General features: G+C 42.4%; 1 protein-coding gene across 1 annotated transcript; it reads right to left on the bottom strand.

The window, feature by feature from the left end:
• Nucleotides 1-11,617: 11,617 nt before the first annotated feature.
• Nucleotides 11,618-12,577, bottom strand: LOC140344413 (P2Y purinoceptor 4-like). The gene is given in 1 exon segment (XM_072431537.1): nt 11,618-12,577. A coding segment is annotated over 1 exon segment (960 nt).
• Between the last annotated feature and the right edge of the window lie 280 nt (nt 12,578-12,857).

Raw genomic sequence — 12,857 nt, forward strand, 5'->3', positions numbered from 1 at the left:
AAGTGATTTTGTGTCCAAGTATGACTTCATTCTCTCCTAAGGCGACAGCACAACCAGGTAATCTCTCAGGAAAAGGTCTGTGACTTGCTGATACGTTATCAAAATCACATTACTGCTGACTCACAAGGTTACTGCGTCCTTTTTAAGATCTAAGAAAACCTGTCACCTTTGGTTGCAATAGCTCTTGAACATTGTGTGTGTTTATATCAGTAAAATATTCAGAATAATAGCCTGTAAGCATTACTCCTTTTCATGAGTGACACCTTTGCTTCACAATCCCACACAAAAAGGCTGGTTATCTTAGCATGGGTTTTTGGTATGGTGAGGATATGAAAGTATCTGGAAGATGCCCACACACAGACATGTGGAGAACTAAACTTATTGCTCAATCAGTTTAAATAACTTTTGGTAAACCTTGGTTAATGCTGCAGAGTTTATCTATCCTCATAGTGGTTTTAGTGTTTGAGGGTACACTGATGATCCCTGTTGGAAATGAATTATGAAAATCAACATGAGGGAAATACATTTATTTTGGATTCCAATTGTTTTTTTTAGATGTTTGCATAAAAGACAGTAGAATATTTTATGTGCACCATCTTCATCCGATCACCACATCAGTGGGGGGAGAGGCGTTTCCTGTGCAATGACAAAATATTGTGTCTTATTTGGGTTAAATATAAACAGCTTGTCTCTCTAACAGGGATGCAGTTCAACTATGCATGGAAGATCACTCTGTCGTGACACATGGACACCAACTTACAGCAACCAACCAAATTTTAGTCAAATAAAAGCAGATCAGTGAAAAATATATTCTGACCCATTGCCATGACATAAATCTCTTTATCCTTTAGCCCAGATCTTTTTTTTGGGTTGCTTCTGTCAAGTATTATTTTGTTAATATCTTTGTTGCAGACATGTCAGGATAAAAAAGGGTGGGGAGTTTCTCCAATGGGCACAAATGAAAAATCTCCAGCTATGGGCTGGTAACTCTTTTTCAGCCCCTTCTACCCTAACACACCCTCTCTTTACTGACACCCTACATGCTGCCTGACCAACTCCATCCTACGTGACCCCCTTTATCCTGGCAGACATCTCTATTCAGGTTGATCCTCCTCTATCCTGGCTGTCAAATCCATCTTAGCTGAACCCTGCATCCTGACTGCATCTTTCATCCTAGGTGACCCTGCCATCCAAACTCACTCTATCCTAACTACTCCCCCAGCAAACCTAGAATGGATTTCTTAAAAAATCCACCCTGCCATCCAAACTCACTCTATCCTAACTACTCCCCCAGCAAACCTAGAATCGATTTCTTAAAAATCTTTTGCTCTTATTCGTGATTGACTATCACCTAATGCTACCTTTTCTGCATTCTATTGATGTCTGTTGGTTATTGACAATACTTATGTATAATGTTCTGTATGTTACTACCTGGCCATCATTGGACAATTTTGCATGTAATGGATATTAGCTTGCTTCTGATAATATCTCCCTGATGTTGGTATTATCTGCATGCCATTGACAGCTGACTGTTAGTAATGTCTGCATGTCATTCTTAAGCCGCATACACACGTGCAGTTCTTGTCAGTGGAAAGGATCTTTCACGATACTTTCCAACGATCAGAACGGCACGAGGCATGAACGGTGCTGTACATACAGCACCGTTCTGCTCTATGGAGAGGGGAGGGAGAGAGCAACGGAGCGGCACCCTGCTGCACGCTACCCCCCTCCCCTTGCATTAGGATCGCTCGTCGTTCATCGTTCGTGGATCCGCCAGGACGGATTACCGGGCGAGAAAAATTTGACGTGTATATGTAGCTTTACTAAATGCACTTACTTCAAAGTCCCAAAGTATTACTCAGCTCTCCTCAAAAGTTATACAAATATAGACAAAATCACATTTTTAGTACAGTGAGGCAGGGCTATACCTTCTGCTGTCTGTGCTTTCATGTATCTGTGACAAACCATTCCTCCTATTTCTTTTTATTGACGTCATAAGGGACAGGGGATATGGGGAAAAAAAAATTGGGGGAGTAAAGAAGATTTTACACTTTCAAATATTATCAATGCAGTCACCCATATATTGTTGTATTGTGTAAACATTTTAGTAGTTTGTTAGAGATCTTCTACTGATTTGTAGCTTTTACAATACACAGACAACTTTCTGTCCATTGCTACCATTTGAGACAGTCTCTATTAAAGAGAATAGCTGTCTTTTAAGGAAATGGAGGCTGACATTGCTTTCTTTTCTATCTGAAAATACCAGTTGACTGGCTGCCATGCTTTTCCAAAGCATGTTCCTATAAGAAGAATGCAGATGAGGAGTTCCCATTTCCCTCTGACTCAGACACCAACCATCTCTTTATGGAGAAACAAGAATGTGACATGCACTCACCAGAGAGAATCTAGTATTCTAGTCTATCTAGTAGTCAGTATTTGTAGTCCTTGACTTTCATTTTTCCTCTTCCCCTCTATTTTTATTGCCCACCATCTCTCTTAATCTGCTGCCTATCCAGACAGTTTGTTTTTCCTTTCCCTCCCATCCTACCTTCCTCTCTTTTTTTCTCTTTCTTGCTCCCTTCTCTCTCTCTTTCACTGTCTATCCAGCCAATGTAGTCTATTCACCCTCCCACTTGTTCCCTCCTCTGTTGCTCTTTCTCATCATCTAGGATAAATATGACACATCAATCTAAGCTCTAATAGCAACCATACCAAATATTCTTACTCTTCTCTAAAATGTAAATATAAAATTATCTTTATCTTTTTTTTCTGACTAGTTAGTCTATATATATATATATATATATATATATATATATATATATATATATATATAGTCCCCTCTTTGTTTCTCTTACCATCTTACCATCTCTTTTTTTCATATTCTTACCATCTCTTTTTTGCTGTCTATCCAGCCAATGTTTATTTGTATTTTCTCTCCCTCTCCCATCTCTGCAATAGACATCACTCACCGGATATAGCTCAGGGCCCTTCTAAGCCAAGTTTTCCTCCTAGCAGGACGAGATGCAGGAATAGGGAATGCTCCCTTGTTCTTCTTCTTACTATCTAATAAAGTCTTGTCACTGTTCACATCCAGAGGAGCCAGAGTGGGCATCTCTACCTGTTCCACCTCCATCACTTCAACACTCACCCACTGGCAGGTATGGCATTGGGTGATATCAGCCTCCAGGCCAAAGGGAGCATACAGGGTGATGCTACCACACATTGGGCAGGATGGAGTGGTGGGGTCAATAAAACCTATCACATCTATTTCCACCATCTCCTCTTCTATGGCTTCAAAATAACTGACCCTGGTGTTGATGGGCAGTGCCTGTATGCCATCTTTGCCAAAGACATCATTAAAAACTCGACAGATGGGGCACGGCACACTGTAGCCGTTATCAGCTCCCAGTCTCTCCAGGCAACTTTCACAGAATGTGTGCATACAGACAGGCAAGATTCGAGGCTTCTGTGGCCCGTAGGGCCTGTAGTCTTCTAGACATACCGTACAACGCAGAATATCTGGCAAAACCTCTTCAATGTCCACCTGTGACATGCTGCTGTCAATCCAATATGGAATCTTTACATCCGAATTTCTTTTTCAGGAAATACCTCCTTCTTGGATTTTTTTCCAGTGCTATGTTGGTAATCTGCGGTTTCTTTAATTTCCCCTTTTTAATCCACTCTAAAGTGATTAATGTCATACATTAAAATTGCTATAAATTCAGTAGTTAGAAGCCATCTTGTCAACAAAAGCTCCCCCGAAATAGGTGAAAGATCTGTCTGGTTTGTCTCGAATCAGGGTCATTTGTAGCCGTTAGGTGCATTCGTTGGTGACAAGCAATCAGGGAACCAACTAACTTAAAGTTTGTGCAAACTTGCAAAATTTGCCCAACTTCCCTTCTATATAAAAGTCAGCATTTTCTATGGCATGCTGCTGATGTAAGTAGGTAACACTTTAAATTACTGCAATCAGTCCTTTAAAGGTAAAGGTAAATGTTACCACCTTTCAAACCATTCATCTTACTGTGTTGCCTTCTGTAGCTTCAGAGCTGTCTGACGGTCTTCCTGCATGTCACTGTTGTATTTTACATAGCTGTGTTCATTAACAATAGAAGAGAGGGATCACATAGCATTGTATTGGTTTCAACAGAAACCTACTCCATGATGAGCTGGGAGCTTGTTAGCAGGTGTTCTAAAACCCTTTCTGTATACATGTAGCTATAATTATAGGACTAAAATGTGCTTTCTGTCTAAAGAGCTGACAACCCATCTGTTGCACATTCTAAACTGCTAAACGTCATTGTGGATATCTTCTATATTTATATCTTTGCTGTTCCATATTTAATGGTTTGCTTTATCATCCCATACATATTAGTGTGGATTCAAGCATATGTGCTGTTGCTATATTCTTCTCTGTATATCATTGGGGTATGGTCAACTTCTCCATTGAAGAACTGATTGATCAAAGATAGGGAATGTAAAATAATTATACAAGATTCATAATATTTGTGATTATTTTTGAGATTTTACATGTAAGTTCATAGTCATGTCACTAGCTGTCCCTCAAAGGGGCTCACAATCTACTGTCCCAACCATAGTCATATGTCATAATTATGGTCTAATGTGTGGGGAAGCTAATTAACCTAACTGCATGTTTTTGGAATGTGGGAAAAAAAATGATGTATTCGGAGGAAACCCAAGCAAACACAGGGAGAACCTGCAAACTCCATGTAGATAGTGTCCTGGCCGAGGACCCAGTGCTGCAAAGAGTTCCAACCTCTGAGCCACAGTTTTTAGTAGGTAATACACAATTAATAATTAGCTACTTTTTAGTAGCTAATACACAAATTAGTCAAAAATTTAATATTATAAAGCAAAATATCTTCCTCCCTCAAAGAAAGGCACCACATAAGGCCCCCTGTCAACTTTATTAGTCTAAAAACACTTTTCCCTGCCCTCTCCTCTTGCATTTCATTGTGGTGGTGGCATCTGATGGTTTCTGGGTTACTGACTAATTTCCATCAACTTCTCTCACTCTATTCATTAGCTGTAACAGTGCTTTAACTGGCCACTGAAAGGCAATCTCACTGAGCAATAGAATGACACTTTGCAGGGCATGATGTTATTATTGACCCTCTCTTTTGATATGTCTGCAGTCTCTGACCATTCTTTGCAGCATGTCCTGCAGTCTCTGACAATCCCTTCTAGCATAGCTTCAGTCTCTTATTATCCCTAGTAATATGTCTTCAGTCCATGGCCCACTCTTGTAGCATGTGTGCAGTCTTTGAACATCCCTATTAGCCTGGCTGCAGTGTCTGATCTTCCCTCATAGCAGGGCTGCAGCCTACAACCATCCCTATTAATACGTCTGCAGTCTCTGACCATTCCTAGTAGGATGTCTACCGTTCCTGAATCTTTCTCATAACATTTCTGCAGTCTCTGACTATTCCTTGTAATATGTCTGTAGTCCCTGACCCTTTCATGTAAAATGTTTACAGTCTCTGACAGCTTCCTTTATCATTACACGTATAACACGTATAGCCCTTTGATGATGTTAGAATTTTAGCATCAAGTGTGTTTACCAGCACTGATCTACACTAATGGGCATTTATATACATGCAAGTTAGAAGAGCAAAGCACCATCTTTATGGGTTGCCTCCTCCCAGCAGGTGACACAGGATTACCTAAAGCGTGGAATCTAAGTGACCCCTGGTCACAAACAATTAGCTGACAGGAAGTTGAGAGGTTTAAAAAGGCCCAGGAGCCAATGGCAGAACAGGACTGAACAATCAGTAGATTGGTTGCAGCATCTACTCCAGAATCCACTTCAGCTGTGCACAGCCTCAGTTTCTGTGCAGGGGATGCCGGTGATACTGCAACATGCTGAGCAAAAAATCTGCGGGCGGAGCAGTAACACCAACCAATAGGTGGTCAATTAACCACTGGAGGAACCTAAGGGTTTCACAGAACCTTGGCTGAAAATAACTGCTCTAAAAGAATGGAACAAAATGGCACATTAGGTTTATTATGAAGGATTCAGCACTGGGAAAGTCATTAAGTCCTGTATTGATGATGACATATCAAACTCACAGGCAGTTGCAAATAAATAAAAAAGAGGTTAATATACCTTGCTGCAGTAAACCCTTTCATGATAAATAGGATGGCACTGAGGAGAATGATGACCATGATGTTTTGGTTAGATGATAACTAACCGTGTATTTGGAAAAAATCTCCATGCTTGGGCAATGTGTAGAGCTGAGCTGTTTTCATTGTTCATGTTGAAAATATAGAGGTCATTTGGACCCCATTATTGATTTCCTGTCCACTTGGGGAGTAAACTGGACTTTGGACAAAAACCGAGAAAAGAAGCCATACCATTTTGAAATGACTTGCACCAATGACAAATAAATATTTAAGTTCTGTGTATTTTAAAGTTCGTAACCCAAAATCAAAATCATAGAGCGTTACACGCTAAAAAGGATTTTCTCTTTTTTCTGTTAGTTCTGTAAAAGAAAATAAGAACTAATGTTTTCCTTATATAAATATATTTTCTACACAAGATACAAAATACAATATAACTAGAGATGAGCAAATCGAAGCTGATGAAGTGGAATTTGATCCGAATTTCTGAAAAAATTTGATTCGCAAAGAATCCGAATTTTCTCGCGATTCGTTGAAACAAATTTTTTCTAAAATGGTGGCTACACGTGTGAGGACATGGGACAAGGAATTCTGGGAAGGCGGGATGACCCATAATGCCATGCATGCAGCCAATCAGCAGCCAGCCAGCCCTGTGATGTCACTTGACTTGTGCAGTCGCTAGTAAAAACTCCAAAATTAAAAAAAACAATTTAAAAGTGCAGGGAAAAGATAGGAGTAACCATTTCACAGCATCTTAGTGCAGGGAGAGGCGTCAGAAGGGCGCTAGGGACAGTGCTAGAAAAGCAAATTACAAGTGCAGGGAAAGGATAGGGAGGAATCATTTCACAGCATCTTAGTGCAGTGAGAGATGTCAAAAGGCACTAGGGACAGTGCTAGAAAAGCCATTTACAAGTGCAGGGAAAGATTATTTGGGGATCCAAATAGCCATTATACAGCTCTAATTCCATCAACGCATGTGTATATTTAACGTGAAATATATATATATATATATATATATATATATATAGAGTGACATATTTCAGTACAAAAATAAAAATATATTATCAGTTCATTTCTGCAGTTATATGTGGTGAAAGCATTTAGTGACGTATTTGAGTACAAAAAGAAAAATATATACGCAGTTCCCTTTTGCAGTTATTGGTGCTAAAAGCGTTTATTGTCCTATTTCCATACAAAAATAAAAATATATTTATCACTTTTAAGTATGTCAGACAGAGAAGGGGCAGGCCATGCCCAGAGGAGAGGCAGAGGCCTAAATGTTTCTGGCGCAGGCAGAGGTCGCAGCAGAGTAAGGGGGCATGTCAGCAGGAGTCGCAGCGAGAGGCCTGAGCTCCCGGGGTCATCTAGTGGTTGTGTCCTGACCAGCAACCCAGCAATTCTAGATTGGTTAACTTGGTCATCCCCTTCATCCCAAGTGACATCAGACACCCCCAGCCAACAGTCGGTGGGTTCTTCAGACACAACCCTCAGTTGGCATGGCCCGGGAGCAGACCCTGTGCCCTCACCTGTCCTCAACTTGTCTCTGTCCTTTGCTGTTTCCTCAGCCACAGAAGTATTGTATGCTATGGGCTCAGCTCCACTATACAGCGAGGACGAGCTAGTAGAGGACAGTCAGCAGCTACTGCCCAGCCATGATCTGGAGGAGACATCCACCGCTTTCTCCACTAGGCGGGCAAGTAGTGATGAGGAGAGTGGCGTGGGAGGTGGTGTTGCGAGCGCTCAGGCTCCTGACCCAGAGACCATTGAGGAGGACATCAGTGACGTGCATACACTACTCGATGATGATGAAGCCGATTGCACTTGGGAGCCGGGTGAAGAAGGGGCTTTATCATCATCAGGAGAAGAGGGTGGCAGCTTGCCCGTGAGGCAGCGGCTGAGCCATCAAGGTGGTAGCATGGCTGGTAGTCATCAGGGTGGCGGCAGTGGGAGGTCAGGAGCCAAACATGCCCGGGGTAGACCACCTGCTTCGTAGCAGCCTACCTGCCCAGGAAGTAGTAATGCAGGGGTTCACGGAGGCAGCGGCGGTAGCAGTCAGTCAGTGCGGAGTGTTGGGGGTAAAATCACCTACTCGGCGGTGTGGCAGTTTTTTGTTTCTCTATATAGTAGGTAGGAACAGATTGGAATTTCACTCATTCATTCATGTCTCCAATAGCTACAGCGTCTACACTGTCAACATAGGTGATGGACATAAATTGTAATGCCCGCCTTGCTCCGTCTCAGGGCCCACTGCCTCCTCCTCCCAGTACTCAGCTCTAGATGCCAGACTAGACTCAAGCTCAACAGGATACTTCTTTCCCCGCTGATTCCTCCAAGCCCAATCCCTTTCATGTGGTTTCGCTACATAGTTGGTAAGGACAGATTGGAATATAGCTCATCCATTCATGTCTCCAATAGCTATAGCTTCTACATTGTAAACATGGGTGATGGCCTTAAATTGTAATGCCCTCCTTGCTTTGTCTCAGGGCCCACCGCCTCCTCCTCCCAGTACCTAGCTGAAGATGCCAGACTAGACTCCAGCTGAACAGGGTCTCCTTTCCCCGCTGATTCCTCCAAGCCCAATCCCTTTCATGATGTTTCCACGGTCTCCTCCTCCCAGTACCCAGCTGAAGATCCCAGACTAGACTCCAGCTCAACAGGGTCTCCCTTCCCCGCTGATTCCTCCAAGCCCAATGACTTTCATGATGTTTCTCTACATAGTAAGTAGGAACAGATTGGAAGTTCACTCATTCATTCATGTCTCCAATAGCTACAGCTTCTACACTGTCAACATAGGTGATGGCCTTAAATTGTAATGCCCCCCTTGCTCCATCTCAGGGCCCACCGTCTCCTCCTCCCAGTACCCAGCTCTAGATCCCAGACTGGACTCCAACTCAACAGGGTCTTCTTTCTCCGCTGATTCCTCCAAGCCCAATCCCTTTCATGTGGTTTCACTACATAGTAGGTAGGGACAGATTAGAATCTCGCTCATCCATTCATGTCTCCAACAGCTATAGCTTCTACACTGTCCACATAAGTTATGGCCTTAAATTGTAATGCTCTCCTTGGTTCGTCTAAGGGCCAACCGCCTCCTCCTCCCAGTACCTAGCTGAAGATGCCAGACTAGACTCCACCTCAACAGGGTCTTCTTTCCCTGTTGATTACTCCAAGCCCAATCCCTTTCATGATGTTTCTCTATATAGTAGGTAGGAACAGATTGGAATTTCACTCATTCATTCATGTCTCCAATAGCTACAGCGTCTACCCTGTCAACATAGGTGATGGACTTAAATTGTAATGCCCGCCTTGCTCCGTCTCAGGGCCCACCGGCTCCTCCTCCCAGTACCCAGCTCTAGATGCCAGACTAGACCTCAGCTCAACAGGGTCTTCTTTCCCCGCTGATTCCTCCAAGCCCAATCCCTTTCATGTGGTTTCGCTACATAGTAGGTAGGGACAAATTGGAATCTCATCATCCATTCATGTCTCCAAAAGCTACAGCTTCTACACTGTCAACATAGGTGATGGCCTTAAATTGTAAAGCCCGCCTTGCTCCGTCTCAGGGCCCACCGGCTCCTCCTCCCAGTACCCAGCTCTAGATGCCAGACTAGACTTCAGCTCAACAGGGTCTTCTTTCTCCGCTGATTCCTCCAAGCCCAATCCCTTTCATGTGGTTTCAATACATAGTAGGTAGGGACAGATTAGAATCTCGCTCATCCATTCATGTCTCCAACAGCTATAGCTTCTACACTGTCCACATAAGTTATTGCCTTAAATTGTAATGCTCTCCTTGGTTCGTCTCAGGGCCAACCGCCTCCTCCTCCCAGTACCTAGCTGAAGATGCCAGACTAGACTCCAGCTCAACAGGGTCTTCTTTCCCCCCTCCCAGTACCCAGCTGAAGATCCCAGACTAGACTCCAGCTCAACAGGGTCTCCCTTCCCCGCTGATTCCTCCAAGCCCAATGCCTTTCATGATGTTTCTCTACATAGTAAGTAGGAACAGATTGGAAGTTCACTCATCCATTCATGTCTCCAATAGCTACAGCTTCTACACTGTCAACATAGGTGATGGCCTTAAATTGTTATGCCCCCCTTGCTCCGTCTCAGGGCCCACCGTCTCCTCCTCCCAGTACCCAGCTCTAGATCCCAGACTAGACTCCAGCTCAACAGGGTCTTCTTTCCCCGCTGATTCCTCCAAGCCCAGTCCCTTTCATGTGGTTTCGCTACATAGTATGTAGGGACAGATTGGATTCTCGCTCATTCATTTATGTCTACAATAGCTACAGCTTCTACACTGTCCACATAGGTGTTTGCCTTAAATTGTAATGCCTCCTTGCTCCGTCTCAGTGCCCACCGTCTCCTCCTCCCAGTACCCAGCTCTAGATCCCAGACTAGACTCCAGCTCAACAGGGTCTTCTTTCTCCACTGATTCCTCCAAGCCCAGTCCCTTTCATGTGGTTTCGCTACATAATATGTAGGGACAGATTGGATTCTCGCTCATTCATTCATGTCTACAATAGCTACAGCTTCTACACTGTCCACATAGGTGTTTGCCTTAAATTGTAATGCCCTCCTTGCTCCGTCTCAGGACCCACCGCCTCCTCCTCCCGTATTTATAGGCTGTAGAAGCCCTACACAGTCCAGAAAAAAACCCCAAATTTTTCCCCTATTGACTTTACTAGAGATCGAATTAGACGTTCGATCACCCGAACAATAATGCATTATTCGAATAGCGGTCAAATCGAATAGTGAGTTATTCGACCAACACTAATGCTGACACCCCCTCCACTCTGTCAGGGGGGCTCTACTTGTATAACCGGTTAATAGAACGGGTTCTGTGGGCATCTTTGTGGAATCAGCTGACGAGAGTGTAAAAGGAGTGCGCTTCTTCTTGACGTTAACATGGACCTGTAAGGCTGAGTTCATACTTGAGTTATTTAGTCAGTTTTGGCCCCGTGACTGCCCAAATAAATGAAGTGTGCAGTGATTCTAATAGCGACGCCTGTCATCTGCATGGCATACTAACTCACAGTGTTATTTCACTACCACAGCAGACTCCCTATGTGTGTTACTGCAAGGCACAGTGTTCTACACCACTATCAAGGCTCTCTGCAGGCCGGAAATAAATGTTTTTTAACAGGATTCGCTGTGAATAAATTCGGATCGAAGCGAATCTTTTTGGAAAATTCAGCGAACCGGCCAAATTGAATTTTTGAGAAATTCGCTCATCTCTAAATATAACATATAAGAATATTATCATGATACTTGAAGGAAGCCAAAAAAAAGGTGTATTCAAAATATTATAAAGTCAAAGAGCTGTCAGCAACTAGAATAAAAAGCATAAAAGCAAGAAAAAAGGAAAAACAATACCAAATGAGATAAAAATTTAATGTTTTTGTCCAACACAGGAAGATAATCCAACATCAGTAGAACATGGAGTTTGAAGTGGGTCGAGATATTTCTCTTCTAACATTCTGCATTCTTAAAGCTCCGCATTGTTCTCTCTTCTCTGATGTAATCTAGGCAGCCTAAAGCAGCTAATGAACATATTTTTAAACCTGTTGGATGCACAACAATAAAGAATAGGGTCCATACAGCAATTAAGCACTGACAGAACCCATGTAACATAATAGGCAATCTCAGCATTTTTTAGGCTAGCACATGCTGTAGGAGAAATCAAGTTGATCATTACAACAATGGTTCTGGTGATGTGTGAGGGGATATAGCAGATGGAAAGTATAGCTAAGGACATAAATATCATCCTAACAGATTTGGACACCATGACCTTGCTGAGACAGTTCAGAGGGTACACTTTGAGAATATATCGAGTCAAAAGGCCATAACAGATTAACATAATGGAGAAAGGGATAAAAATACCAATGATAAGGGTCACCCAGTTTGCCACAAATAGTGAAAGTTTTTGGTCACTTTGATGGATGTTGATACATTTTGGAACACCGTAAACATTGCAAGACTTTACAGCAAAGAAAAATGGAATTCCTTGTAGACAAAGACAAGCCCAGACACCAAAGCAAATTTTTTGAATGGACAGTTTGCTGGTAAAGACTGATCTTTTGCCATGGTAGGCAACGGTAAAGTATCTGTTAAGACTGGTCAAGGTTAGAAATTAAACACTTACATACATGTGAATGCTGTACAAGAAGACCTTGAACTGGCAGAGAAAAGGTCCAAAATTCCATTGGTCGATGATGGTGTAGTTAATAATCAAAGGAGCTATTGGGGTGATTATGACATCAGAGATGGCCAAGTTAAACTGGAGAAGCACAGTTGCTTTCCATTGTTTTACCTTGAACCAGAATATCCAAAGGCTGATACAGTTCAACACAAAGCCCAAAGAATATATTAGGCTCAGGAAAAAGGGAATAAGGGCATGAAATGTGTAAGGTAAACAACCAGTGACATTTTGTGTTGCATTTGGCATCCCGGTGAACCTGCTGAAAAAAACAAAGTACATAGATCTTTAAGAAAGGGCAAAACAAACTGTAAAATAGTTCTGCTTTCAGAATTTGTTTAATGTTTGATGTTGTGCACAGTATGGACCTTAAAATGTCTTCTCTGTAGAGTTTCGCTGGACAATTTACAAACAGCCACATGATAGTCTAAGCCTTTCCAAATACTGACATTCATAGGCATATTTTAGGGTAACCTATCACTCACAAATTAATACATATTTTGAAATATTATAGAAGAGGAACTGAACT

The sequence above is a fragment of the Pyxicephalus adspersus genome, chromosome Z, assembly GCF_032062135.1.
Source record: "Pyxicephalus adspersus chromosome Z, UCB_Pads_2.0, whole genome shotgun sequence".
NCBI lineage: Eukaryota > Metazoa > Chordata > Amphibia > Anura > Pyxicephalidae > Pyxicephalus > Pyxicephalus adspersus.